The following is a 13,169-nucleotide window of genomic DNA, read 5'->3' on the forward strand; positions in this document are numbered from 1 at the left end:
CCATGACAGGAAAAGGTAGAGAGTTGGTTGACATGATGCAGAGGAGGAAGGTAGACATACTGTGTGTACAGGAGACCAGGTGGAAAGGTAGCAAGGCTAGAAGTTTAGGAGCAGGGTTCAAGTTGTTCTATCATGGTGTAGATAGGAAAATAAATGGAGTAGGACTTATCTTGAAGGAGGAGTTTGTTAGCAACGTCCTGGAGGTAAAAAGAATGTCAGATAAAGTGATGAGTCTGAAGCTAGAAATAGAAGGTGTGATGTTCAATGTTGTTAGTGGGTATGCTCTACAGGTAAGATGTGAGCTGGAGGAGAAGGAGAAATATCTGGTTGGACTTTGATGAAGTGATGCAGAGCAAGTAGAAAGTAGATGAGGAGACTTGGTGGTGGAATGAGGAGGTACAGGAGTGTATACAGAGAAAGAGGTTAGCCAAGAGGAAGTGGGACACTGAGAGGACTAAGGAGAGTAGACAGCAGTACAGGGAGATGCAGCGTAAGGTGAAGGTAGAGGTAGCAATGGCCAAACAAGGGGCTTATGATGACTTGTATGCTAGGTTGGACAGTATGGAGGGAGAGACTGATCTATGCAGGTTGGCAAGACAGAGAGACAGAGATCGGAAGGACGTGCAGCAGGTTGGGGTGATTAAGGATAAGGTTGGAAGTCTATTGACAGGGGCCAGTAGTGCGGAGGTGGGACTGCATCAGGGATCAGCTCTGAGCCCCTTCTTGTTTGCTATGGTGATGGACAGGCTGACAGACAAGGTTAGACAGGAATCTCCATGGACTATGATGCTTGCAGATGACATTGTGATTTGCAGTGAGAGCAGGGAACAGGTGGAGGAGAAGCTAGAGAGGTGGAGGTTAGTCCTGGAAAGGAGAGGAATGAAGGTTAGCCGCAGTAAGACAGAGTACATGTGTGTGAATGAGAGGGACCCAAGTGGAAGAGTGAGGTTGCAGGGAGAAGAGATCAAGAAGGTGGAGGATTTTAAGTACTTCGGGTCAACAGTCCAGAACAATGGAGAGTCTGAAAAAGAGGTGAAGAAGCGTGTACAGGCACGATGGAACGGGTGGAGAAAAGTGTCAGATGTGATGTGTGGTAGAAGTTTTAGCTAAAATGAAAGGAAAGGTGTACAAAACTGTGGTGAGACCAGCGATGTTTTTTGGTCTAGAGACAGTGTCACTGAGGAAAAGACAGGAGACAGAGCTGGAGGTAGCAGAGATGAAGATGCTGAGGTTCTCTCTGGGAGTAACCAGGATGGATAGGATCAGGAATGAGTACATCAGAGGGACAGCACGCGTTAGAGGTTTTAGAGATAAAGTCAGAGAGGCCTGACTGAGATGGTTTGGACAAGTCCAGAGGAGAGATAGTGAATATATTGGTAGAAGGATGCTGAGTTTTGAACTGCCAGGCAGGAGGCCTGGAGGAAGACCAAAGAGGAGGTTTATGGATGTAATGAAAGAGGACATGAAGGTAGTTGGTGTGAGAGAAGAGGATGCAGAAGACAGGGTTAGATGGAGGCAACTGATTCACTGTGGTGACCCCTGAAGGGAAAAGCCGAAAGGAAAACAAGAAGAACAACAAACATGGTTTAGTCCAAACTCTGACCGATTTATATGATCGTTTAAGTGAGGTGACTTTAAGACAAATGAAAATATGTTAATATTGCTGCTATACTGTACCTGTTAAAACTAGGCTTTAGTGAGTTGCGTCAAGCAGAAGGCTGATTTTGGAGACATAAATAAATCATTTGACCATTTCTATAAATCTTAGCTGCCATAATTCTAACCTCAGTTGGAATTACCCACAACTGGGTAAAGTCATTGATCATGCATTGGTGAACCGCGACAACAAATCAATTCATGATTCCTACATTGAATCTCATTGAATTTGAATCAGGCTTTGGCTGGAGTCTAAATCCCTGCTGACTTATGCCAGCATCAATCTGCCTTCCACACACACACACACACCATCAGGAGAATAAGCAAATACCACTCTGCTTTGTGAATTTCTGAGTCCCGTCCAGCCACAAAGTTCTTTGCCCTCTATTTCCAAGACAAAAGAGAAAAATAGTAGTCTAGATACTGGCACAGTCCTGGATACAGCAGTGTGTGACGCTTATTTGTTCAGCAGCTTATTCACATTTGTACATTAAGTTTTGTTCATTCATCTCATTGTAATTAAATTGTGTAGAACAGAAAATGTAGCACTTTTAGAGACTAAAGTTTGAGACTATCACATACATTATAGGCAGCATAGAAGAGAAGAGTTTTTTGAATAGTCTATTTTACAGTAGGTCACTTGAAGAGAGAGAAAGAAAGTCTGTGATTGTCAGACCCTACTTTTCGAAGGTGTCCATTCATACAGCAGTTGTGTAATCAGTTTGATCAATATCCTTTATCTGAGGCATCGATGCAAAGACAACCAATCTTCAGCCGAAGTTAAAGATTCCAGGATGCTCCAGATTTTTTCTTACAAGTCTTCGTCATAACAATCACATCTCTCACAGCCTCTCGTCTGTCCAGAAGCTGAGTATCTACAAGCAGACACAATGCAGCAGTAGAAATGTTCCTTCAGTCTCATTTGTGCCTGTGTGTGTTGCTTCTCACCATTTTGCTCACGCTAGGCCTGACTCACACACACTCTAACCTCTGCTATTGTGTGGCAAGCCCATTCAGTGAAAACTCTACTTGACTGTACAGCAGGGATGGTTTCTGAGGACCTTGTTAGCCTGCATTGTCTATGCTGCGGGCATCACCACTCACATCCATGCTCTGACAGGTGGCAATCATTTTCCAGCATGTCAAACTAAATCTAGACATATAGTAGCCATCCCTGTTGTAGAGTACACTGTACATGAGTTCAGGCCAGGCAGCTGTTGAGAAGGAGCTCGACATAAAAATACACAAACACTCAGGATTATCTTTACATGTTTGCTAAAACATAATCAATTAAACCTGTTTTTGTTGTTGCAAAAGGCAACCTTAGAAATAGAAAGAAATGTACAAAATTTTTAATTTATAAAGTATACTATAAATTAATAAAATCAACATTTTCAAGCTCACATGTCAATACCATCAAGTGCTGTTGTTAAACAAATATATTTTCAAGAATGTTTTACATCTCAATACAATGACTGCAAGTGGGAACCAGTGAGCGTGACTTTTTAACTATCGCTGTAAATTTTAAATTCTGCTCAAAAAATTGTGAAAAAAAATCCTTGCATGCATGTTGTATGTACAGTGTAAGCTTTTCCAGCGGATATGTGAGACGCACTGAAGTGATTCTCAACAATGGGGATATGTGGTTCATGATTGAGTTTCTCTTCAATATAAGCTGTTGGTGGATTGCCAGTAAATGTGTGCATGTGTGTGTATCTGTGTGTGTGTGTGTGTGTGTGTGTGTGTGTGTGTGTGTGTGTGTGTGTGTGTGTGTGTGTGTGTGCGTGCGTGTGTGTTGGGGGCCAGCTGCAGGAATGTGGTGGGAGCGTGAAGTTGTAGCTTATAGAAAGCCTACAGGCTGCAGTGATGATGGATGCTCACTTTCACTTTCTTCCTACCCCTCTCTACGATATTGTCTTTCTCCCTCACCTTTCTCCTTGTGAGTCATTCATACCTTTTCTCCAATCACCTTCTCCTTTCTACTTCATTTGTAGGGCTCTGAAGTCTCACTTCCTCTGCATTTCTACTCCTATGCATTATTACCTCTCCACTTATTTCTCTTCTCTGCTCCTCATTCCAGGTCCCTCTCTCTTTCAACTCCCTCCCTCTATTCTTCCCAGCCATAAAACAATAAGTCTTGAATGTCTGTGAGGAGACTGTGCTAATGGAGCCCATTAGGCTATAATGAAATATACATTACACCATTACAGTGGACGGGGCCTGGCTAAAGCACTGCACCGCTCAAATAATAAAACATGCACAATTCAATTTCCTTCTCGGCCTGTTTAGAGTGTCTTTCAGTTTATGCATGTGTGTGGAGATGGAGGGATGACAGGATAAGTGTAATACAGTGTGTGTGTGTGTGTGTGTGTGTGTGTGTGTGTGTCTGTGTGTGTGTGTGTGTGTGTGTGTGTGCGCGCGCGTATTGTCACGTGTGTTGCCTCTAGCACAGATGTGGTTTTCAAGGATGTCTAAGTGCTGAGACCCTTGATGATTTAATATGGGTTGACCAAATGAACCACACCTTCAACAGCCCCGCCACCCACACATCTGATCCTGATCTGACCGCTCAAAATCCCGCCTCCCTCAGCAACCCTTAAATGCCCACCCCCACCCTCACCACCCCACACTCAACACCAAGACCTCACAATTGTCGGACAGCTACGGACAAATGAATCAATTGATCTCCCGATATGAGAGCTTGACATCACGAGTGAAGCATCTGTCACTCTGGGGGGAGGAGAGGTCATCATGTTACCATATGTTATATGAAAGTGAAGCCCGGGCCTGAGCAAAGTAAATATGTAACAGAAAGCAGCTGTAAAATGCAGAATGCAGTTATGAGTGCATATATTGTTATAATCATGTATATCAGTCTGTTGCATTAAAAGATATTGTTGATCAGTGCCCAATAAAAAAAGCTTCTTTTTTTTTTTTTTTTTTACATTTCTAGTACAGATGATTCCACAATAGTAGAATACTCCCCGCATTCCTCCTTTTTTCCCTATTCACCCTAACCCTAACCCTAGCTTTAGCAGGCACTGTATTTAGTAAATGTTATTTTTTTAAAAATTCAAACCTGAAATCATCTGACAGACAAACAACCAGATTCATGTGACTTTTTCTTGTTTGCTATTCTATTGCAGTCAATCTGCCATACTAAGCCCACTGGTAGAGTTTATCATCATCTGCATATAATGGTTTCCACAGGCCATGTTGGATAAATGCTGACATTAATAATCGTGTACAGTTTGGTGAGACCCACAAAAAGTCAGAGGGACAGGGCGACAGGGGGGGAACACAGTGTTTTTATGGCTCCACATCATACTGAGCAACTTCCTCTGGAAAGTCTCACCGTTGTACAGTCTCATATTTACAGGCAGAGGGTTGAAGCTCCCGGAAATCATCCCCCACACTGCACCTCCTCGAAATTTCCATATGTTCAAATGAGTCTTGTTGTCTGACAGGCAGCGAGGGATGAGTAACTAAATTTAAAGTCCTGTTAGGTCTGATTAATTTAGCCCCAGTCTGTTCAAAGCATTTGAGAGAAGCAAGACACTCATTTTCTTTCTTGAAAGTTAAATTAGTTAACAGGAATGTCTCTTCGGGAAGTTGGGAGGAGGAAAAGGGTAAAGATACACAACCGAGAGGAACGAATGAAAGAGGAGGTTTGGGATCGATTGAAGGATTTCTTTTTCATTGATTGCCATTAAGAGTTTGATAGAAGTTTCACATCCTGTACAGCAGCACTTTGCATGTGCAGACTTTGCGCAAGCATCGCCTTATCCACCCTGGCACACACATGCAACTTCATTCGCACATACAGACATACATACGGCAAACATCCCCACACAAACACAATCACGCACACACATCCAAAAACTCCTCAATATTCCCCCTCCGTTCATCCCAGTATATCCAGGTACACAGGAGAGGCCTTGGCCAGATTGAGAAGCAGACAGTGGATTTCTTTGATGTTGAGTCTCATGTGTGGTTCTCTCTGCCAGCAGCCCAGCATCAGGTCGTATACTTCTTTAGGACAGGTCCTGGGACGCTGCAGCACCCTGCCCTGGGTTATACACTCTATCACCTGCAGAAAAAGAAAGTCAGAAATCAGGTTCAGCACTTGTCTTGGTACCTGTGTTAATGTGAGACAAATAATAAAATGAAAATGTCAGTGGGAGTAAATTATTTATCGAGACCATGGAGTTAGATGATACCATAACAGATGGTACAACCCTATTTTCAACAGCAGCATGAGAGGAAATGTAATGTTTTTGCACAAGACTTTTAACAAATACATTTTTTACTTTAAAGTAAATATTTCGACTAAATGGAGCAAAGCCCATGATTTCCACTAGACAGCTTGAGGTGTGCTGCTGTACACTCACGTGACAGCCCTTATTCTCCCCCATCATCACATGTACCCCCCCCCCCCCACCAGACTATTTAGGATGCAAAAATTTACCATCTACACTGCCTGTCAGTGCTGCTGCTGCTTTACATCCATAATGGAGTGGCAGTAGCTCAGTCTACTAAGTCCCTGTTCAGACTGCAGGCATATCAGATTTCCTTCCATATCTGATTTTTAGGGATGACTGTTCACAATGTTTTTAGCCTGTGTCCAAATGAGATGTGGCTCTGTTCAGACTGAGCCACATTATCAGCCAATCTGACAGGTTGCCGTAGCAATAGTGTCAGGGCGGAGGAATCGTTCAGTGCACGTAATGTGTGAGGTCATATAATTGAGGCAACAACAAAAACGACGAACGTGAAGTTTTGTTGCCTTAGCCTATTGGTGATATCACTGTCTGGTAGAGGTGGAGAAAACACACACACACCATTGTCAATTTCTTCTTCTGTGTTTTACCGCTCCGTAGTGCGTGACGCTCTTCCTTCTGCCGCCTTCCTCTCGCGTCGCGAATATGACATCGCTGTCCACCATATCCGATTGGAGTGTTAGGAGCTGTTCAGACTGCAGACGCATCTGTCCCTATCCGACACAAAACTACCTCCCGAATGTGGTTTCATCCGCTCCGCAAAAATCCGATTTCATGTGGTATGGGACCTTTCGGACTACACACGAGATATGTGACATCGATCTGGATGGGCTAAAAATCAGATATACAGTAGGTGACTAGTCTGAGCAAGGCCTTAGTCTTGGGCTGGGGACTGGAGGGTCACCGGTTCTAGTCCTGTGTTGGGCAAAAAAATTCAGTGTGACTGGCAGTAGGAGGTATTTTTAATGCAATTAAACCAGAGGATTGTAATTTTAAACATCCAAATGACCAGGTTGTAGAAGCAACAGGGTTTAGTTAATTCATGCCTCCTGATTCTGTCATTTTTATCATTTTGTGAGAAGAGAGTTATTATGAATGTCTGAAATTGTTTCTCCCATGAATGATAATTGCACATTAGAGATTTGAAACACATGACAAATCAGTGGATATCTGAAAAAGAAGGTCAAGAGAAATGGAGGATGATGATATTTTAACTTGAGATGAGGCCATCATGACTTTATTGAGGTGAAGGTGAAGGGTTGAAAGGCACTGAGTTTTCTTTTCCAGAAAATCAGTCAAGATTCCGTAAAACATACAGTACTTGTATGATAAACAAACAACGCATTAAACCCTTAAGTACCCGAAGTCCTTTAACTTCTCTCCTCTTTTCTATTTTAAATGGTTAAAATATTTTTGATGCACCTCTTAATTGAGATGCATTTTCCAATGATTTTCCTGAACCGTTTTTTATTCTTGATGCTTCTTTTTGTCTCTTATTGCATCATCTAGTTCAGCTCTTTTCACTTTGTTTGTTCTTCTGTTTTTACACTTTTGTGCTCACTATTTCTTTTTATATCTGTGGATTATCTGTTTCAGGTTATCTGTTATTTGTGCCCCTCAACAGTCTCCCCTTCAAGTTTCCTCTGCCGTTGCCTTTGACACTGATCATTTGATTCTTTGAACCTGTTTCTCATTGTCCTTCCTGTTCCACCTGTTTGCCATCATCACGTCTCCCATTCTATTTAATTGGCGTGATTCCCACTGTTTGCTGCCAGCTCCTTGTTAATGTTCTTCACATGTTCCAGCTTCTTCTCCTGTGATCCTGCCACTCATGTGCCAAGTAAGTGAGTTTTCTCTGTAAACAATATTTGCCTGTATTTTGAATTTGGATATGAGACCAGATAATGGATAGGTGATTTCAGTCACGTTGAATCTTCTGTAAAACTGTGTTCTTTGTGAGTCTAAAAGGAACATCCTTTTCATGAGTAAGAGCTGGAATGAAAGTCAAATTTGAGATGGTGCTTATAAACTGTACCTCATTATTGGAGAGCTGGTACCAAGGCTGTTTTCCATAGGTAAAGATTTCCCACAGGACAACTCCTAAACTCCAAACATCACTCTCTGTGGTGAACTTTCTGTACATGATGCTTTCAGGAGGCATCCAACGAATTGGCAACATGGTGTGACCTCCGACCTTTGAAAATAAGCAGACACAGGAACATAAGTACAGCATAATGAAATAGGACAGAATACTTTTTATACAGAACTAAGTCCAGAGTTATGTGTCTTTTATTCCTTTTTAATTTAATTCTAGTTTGTGCTAATTTCAAATGCATGGTCATGCAGTTTTTCACCTTCCTCACAAGGCTTACTCAGAAATACAATGAATTTTAAAGTAGCACTGCAAATATTCAACTCCTCAAAACTGCTGCCTGGAGCTATATAAAAGTGAGCAGGATTCAATTTTTATCCACAATAAGATGTATTGACTGTCACTAGCACTGAAAACTCTTAATCAGTGAATTATGTCATTTAACAGAAGTACTGTTCCAAAGTCCACCCATGTGGACCCACCACCCACATGGCAGAGCAATGGGGTCAGTTGTGCTGCCATATGTGTGGCAGTGACGACAGGGGGTCACAACGCACCAGACCTGGGCGGCAAAAACTGGCTTTTGGGATGTGGAATGTCACCTCACTGGCGGGGAAGGAGCAGGAGCTTGTGTTGGAGGTTGAGCGTTACCAGTTGGATCTGGTGGGGCTTACCTCTATGCATAGCCTCGGTTCTGGATCCAAACTCCTGGATGGGGGATGTTTTAGTCTGGATTTGCATCAGGCGTGAGGCACAGGGCGGGTGTAGGGATACTCAAAAGCCCCCGGCTGAGCGCCACTGTGTTGCGTTTACCCCGGGGGATGAGAGGGTGGCCTCCCTATGCCCTAAGGATGTGGGAGGGAAAACTCTGACTGTTATTTGTGCATATGCACCAAATAGCAGCTCAGAGTATTCGGTCTTCTTGGGGTCCCTAAATGGGGTCCTTGATGGGATCCCTGTAGGGGACTCCATTGTTCTCCTGGGGGACTTCAATGCACACATTGGCAATGATGGAGAAACCTGGAAGGGCGTGATTGGGAGGAATGGCCTCCCTGATATAAACCTGAGTGGTGTTATGCTGTTGGACTTATGTGCTAGTCACGGACTGTTCATAACTAACACCATGTTCGAACACAAGGATACTCATAAGTGTACCTGGTACCAGAGCACCCTGGGTCGGAGGTCAATTATCGATCTTGTGATCGTATCGTCTGACCTTGTACCATGTGTTTTGGAAACTCAGTTGAAGAGAGGGGCAGAGCTGTCAACTGATCAACAACTGGTGGTGAGTTGGGTCCGTTGGCGGAGGAAACCTTTGGATTGACCTGGTAAGCCCAAACGAGTAGTGCGGGTGAACTGGGAACGTCTGGAGGAGGACTCTGTCCATGAGGCTTTCAATTCACACCTTTGAAGGAGCTTCTCATGCATCCCTTTGGAGGCTTGGGGCATGAAACCTGAATGGTCGACGTTCAAAGCTTCCATTGCTGCAGCTGAGAGCTGTGGTCTCAAGGTCTTGGGTGCTTCAAGGGGTGGTAAACCTCGAACACCGTGGTGTCAGGGACGCCTCCCCATGAAGGAGGCCTTCAGGGGTATGTTGTCCCTGGGGACTCCTGAAACAGTTGCAGGGTACCAACAGGCCAGAAGGAGTGCAGCCTCGGCTGTGATGGAGGCAAAACAGAGTGTGTGGGAGTAGTAAGGAGAGGCCATGGAGAAGGACTATCGGACGGCACTAAAGTTGTTCTGGAGGACCATCCGACACCTCAGGAGGGGGAAACGGGGGACCATCCAAGCTGTGTACGGCAAGGATGGGACACTGTTGACTTCGACTGAGGAGGTTTTCGGTCGGTGGAAGGAACACTTTGAGGAACTCCTGAATCCAACTACCCCAACTGACCCGTCCTCTGGTGCAGAGGCAGAACTGGAGGATGATGGGGGATTCAAGTCAATCTTTCTGGGTGAAGTCACCAAGGCAAACAACTTCACGGTGGCAAAGCCCCAGGTGTTGATGAGATTCGCCCGGAAATAGTGAAGGCTCTGGGTGTTGAGGGGCTGTCATGGATAATATGCCTCTTTAAAGTTGCATGGAAGTCTGGGTCAGTGCCGAAAGAGTGGCAGAGTGGGGTGGTGGTTCCTCTTTTTAAAAAAGGGGACCAGAGGGTGTGTGCCAACTACAGAGGCATCACACTCCTCAGCCTCCCTGGGAAAGTTTACTCCACGGTGCGGCCGGAGGGTCCGGCCGATTATCAAACCTCAGATTGAGGGAGAACAATATGCGTTCCGTCCTGGTCTTGGAACAACGGATCAGCTTTTTACTCTCACGGGGATCCTAAAAGAGTCGACATATGTTTTGTGGACTTGGAGAAGGCCTACAATCGGGTCCCCAGGGACATACTGTGGGAGGTACTACGGGAGTATAGGGTGAGGGGGCCTTCTCAGGCGGATAGCTGGTTTCTCCCTTAGAGATAGGGTGAGAAACATTGCTATTTGCGAGGGGCGAGGGGTAGAGCCGCTGCTCCTTCGTGTGGAAAGGAGACAGCTGAGGTGGTTTAGGCATGTGGTGTGGATGCCTCCAGGGCGCCTCCCTAGGGAGATGTTTCTGGCACATCCAGCTGGGAGGAGACCTCTGGACAGACCCAGGACCAGGTGGAGGGAGTATATCTCAACACTGGCCTGGGAACGCCTTGGGATCCCCCAGTCAGAGCTGGTGGATGTGGCCGGGGAAAGGGAAGTTTGGGGTTCCCTGTTGAAGCTGCTGCCTCTGCGACCTGACTACGGATAAGCGATGGAAGATGGATGAATGGACTGTTCCAAAGTATTTAGTACATTCCCTCAAACAGGGTATATGTATGTGACCTTGGCATTGAATGAGAATTTATAGACCATCTGATCAACCAACGCAGAAAAGAAATTGTTTGGTCAGGTACACAGTGTAAGCTACACTGTAAAATACATGAGCCAATTTCTGTCAGTCACTAGTGATAACAGTCATTTATGTTATGTATAGATGTATAATAGAGTTCAAATTACTGCATTGTGGAGTCTGTGGCCTACTCAAGCCCTGTGGCCATGAAACGTAATTAAAATGCTATTTAATTGTAATTTAAATTGTAGGGTGAAACAGGAGAGTAAGTTCTAAGAAAGCAGAAATGAACAGGTAACCCCACGCAGGAACTCACAGGCACTCTGAGAGATATTTGGTCATTTCATTAAGCTCTAATTTGAACAGAGCCTTTGGAGTTTGATTTGTTCATTAGCTGTTTCTTTTGTGCTATTCTATTTCCTCCTCTCACAGCAGCGTATCAGAATAAAATAATTGAATTTGATTTGTGACATTCAAAGTATGTATTAATTGACAATGTGCTGTAATGAGAGAGATGTTGTTGATTTAGGGGACGGGAACTACACAAGCCAATGGCTTCTACCCATCAACCTTTTTTTTTTCTTTTCGGGTGATGTTGCTGATGTTTCTACAATGATGAAAGTAAAATCTGTTGTAATAACATGCCTGGAAAGAAGAAAATAAACTGAATAAATAAATAAAGAAAGAAAAATTGTAGCACTTTCCACGTGGCCCACTCACTTTTATTCTACCACACCATTCTCTGTAAGCGCTATTGAAGGTGAAATGGGGGATCATTGCTGGATGTTGTAACAGCAGCAAACCAACATTTCTTCAGAACGGTCGAGTCCACATTAACAGATCAATTGATGTATTTTGTGTGCAACCCACACATTTAAAGTACAGATGGTAGTGGTTAGCAGCTGGCTCAAAGAAAAACACAGAAGATGCAGGCATGTTATCTGAATCACACTGTGAAGTGGGGTTAGGTCACCATTGGTCTGCTCATAAAGAATTAATAAAATTGTAAAGAGCTCATCACTCATAAAGCACAAACTGACGTGATTAGACTGCTGCATGTGAAGCTTTGCGACGCCATGGTTGATATGTCAGGTATGCCGGGGCTCAAACTTTTAACCTGCTTGAAGTGAAAGTGAAGGCAGCCTGACCCGACAATCTGATGCTCCCCCTTATACTCCCTCTCCACTTGCTCCTTCCTCGAACATGAATCTAACAACCAATCTGCACTCCATTGCTCCACACAGATAGCGCAATCCATTTTCTGAGGTTTATGACCGTTATTAATGGCTTGGTACCAGCAGTTGGTCTGTTTCTTTGTTAGTCAGTGGGTTATTTAATGGTGTAATAAAATGTAGACGGTCACACAGATAGCCATCAGTTTCACTGGCCCGCCTGGGGAAACATATCTGCCGCCATCTCTGCAGCTCTTACTCTTTCCAACCCTTCATGTTTTCTTGTGCAAGGACGTATCTTACAGCTGAGCGAGTGTATATTTGTATTTTTCTCCGACTCTGTCAAATACAAAGCTGTTTTTCTTTATTTTCTTTTTTTTAATGGGACCATACCATACTATAAAGGTGGTGCAATGATCACAATGTAAATATGTTGCCTGTAGTAGTTTCTATTGTTTATTTAGCTGAGCTGTTAAGTATTGAGTGGCTGTATCAAACTAAACCAGTTGTTGTAGTACTAAAGCAGTTTTAAACCAACAAACTGGTAAATGTAATAGTTGTGTGGTAAACTGAGTTAAATGGTTAAACTCAATCAGTTTGCTAATATGGTGAACCATCTCAGACTGGAGCGTTAGACACTCGTGCCAGATACTGAAGAAAGAAGTAAAAAAAAAAGAAACAACAACAACAAGTTTGCACCAACTATCACCACCAGAAAGACATAAATTATATCACTTTAAAAAAATCATCATGTTTACATGTGACTTTAAGGTACTAAAACTATTTTAGAAATTGTCTCAGCAAATGACTTCCTCTTTACATAGTCGACTATTTGTCAAGATGGCGTGACAAATGTTTCCGAGCAACAGTCTTTAGGCATACATTCATTTTTAATGACTCAACGCAATTTAGAAATCATTTTGAAACTAGATGATAGAAATTAAGAATGTAGAGAGAGGTATCATTTTAAAGGTCAATTTACAAATGGCTGGAGGAATCCAATTCCATAAAATGAGATTCTGTAGATTCACTGATCATTACAATATCAATTCATACTGCTGGGTTTGTCGTACCATTTGTCGTATCATTTCAGCAGCTATAAAACACTG

General features: G+C 43.4%; 1 protein-coding gene across 3 annotated transcripts in view; it reads right to left on the bottom strand.

Annotated features, from left to right (window-relative positions):
• Positions 1–3,057: 3,057 nt before the first annotated feature.
• ntrk2a (neurotrophic tyrosine kinase, receptor, type 2a) overlaps positions 3,058–13,169 on the bottom strand; it is a 79,574-nt gene continuing 69,462 nt past the window's right edge. For all 3 annotated transcript variants that reach the window (XM_068311011.1, XM_068311010.1, XM_068311009.1), the window contains 2 exons: positions 7,972–8,130; positions 3,058–5,746 (listed from right to left, as the gene is read on the bottom strand). In XM_068311011.1, the coding sequence (XP_068167112.1) occupies positions 5,561–5,746; positions 7,972–8,130 (345 nt within the window). In that variant the 3' untranslated portion in view covers positions 3,058–5,560. The remainder of the gene's footprint in view (positions 5,747–7,971; positions 8,131–13,169) is intronic.

The sequence above is a fragment of the Antennarius striatus genome, chromosome 3, assembly GCF_040054535.1.
Source record: "Antennarius striatus isolate MH-2024 chromosome 3, ASM4005453v1, whole genome shotgun sequence".
Lineage (NCBI taxonomy): Eukaryota > Metazoa > Chordata > Actinopteri > Lophiiformes > Antennariidae > Antennarius > Antennarius striatus.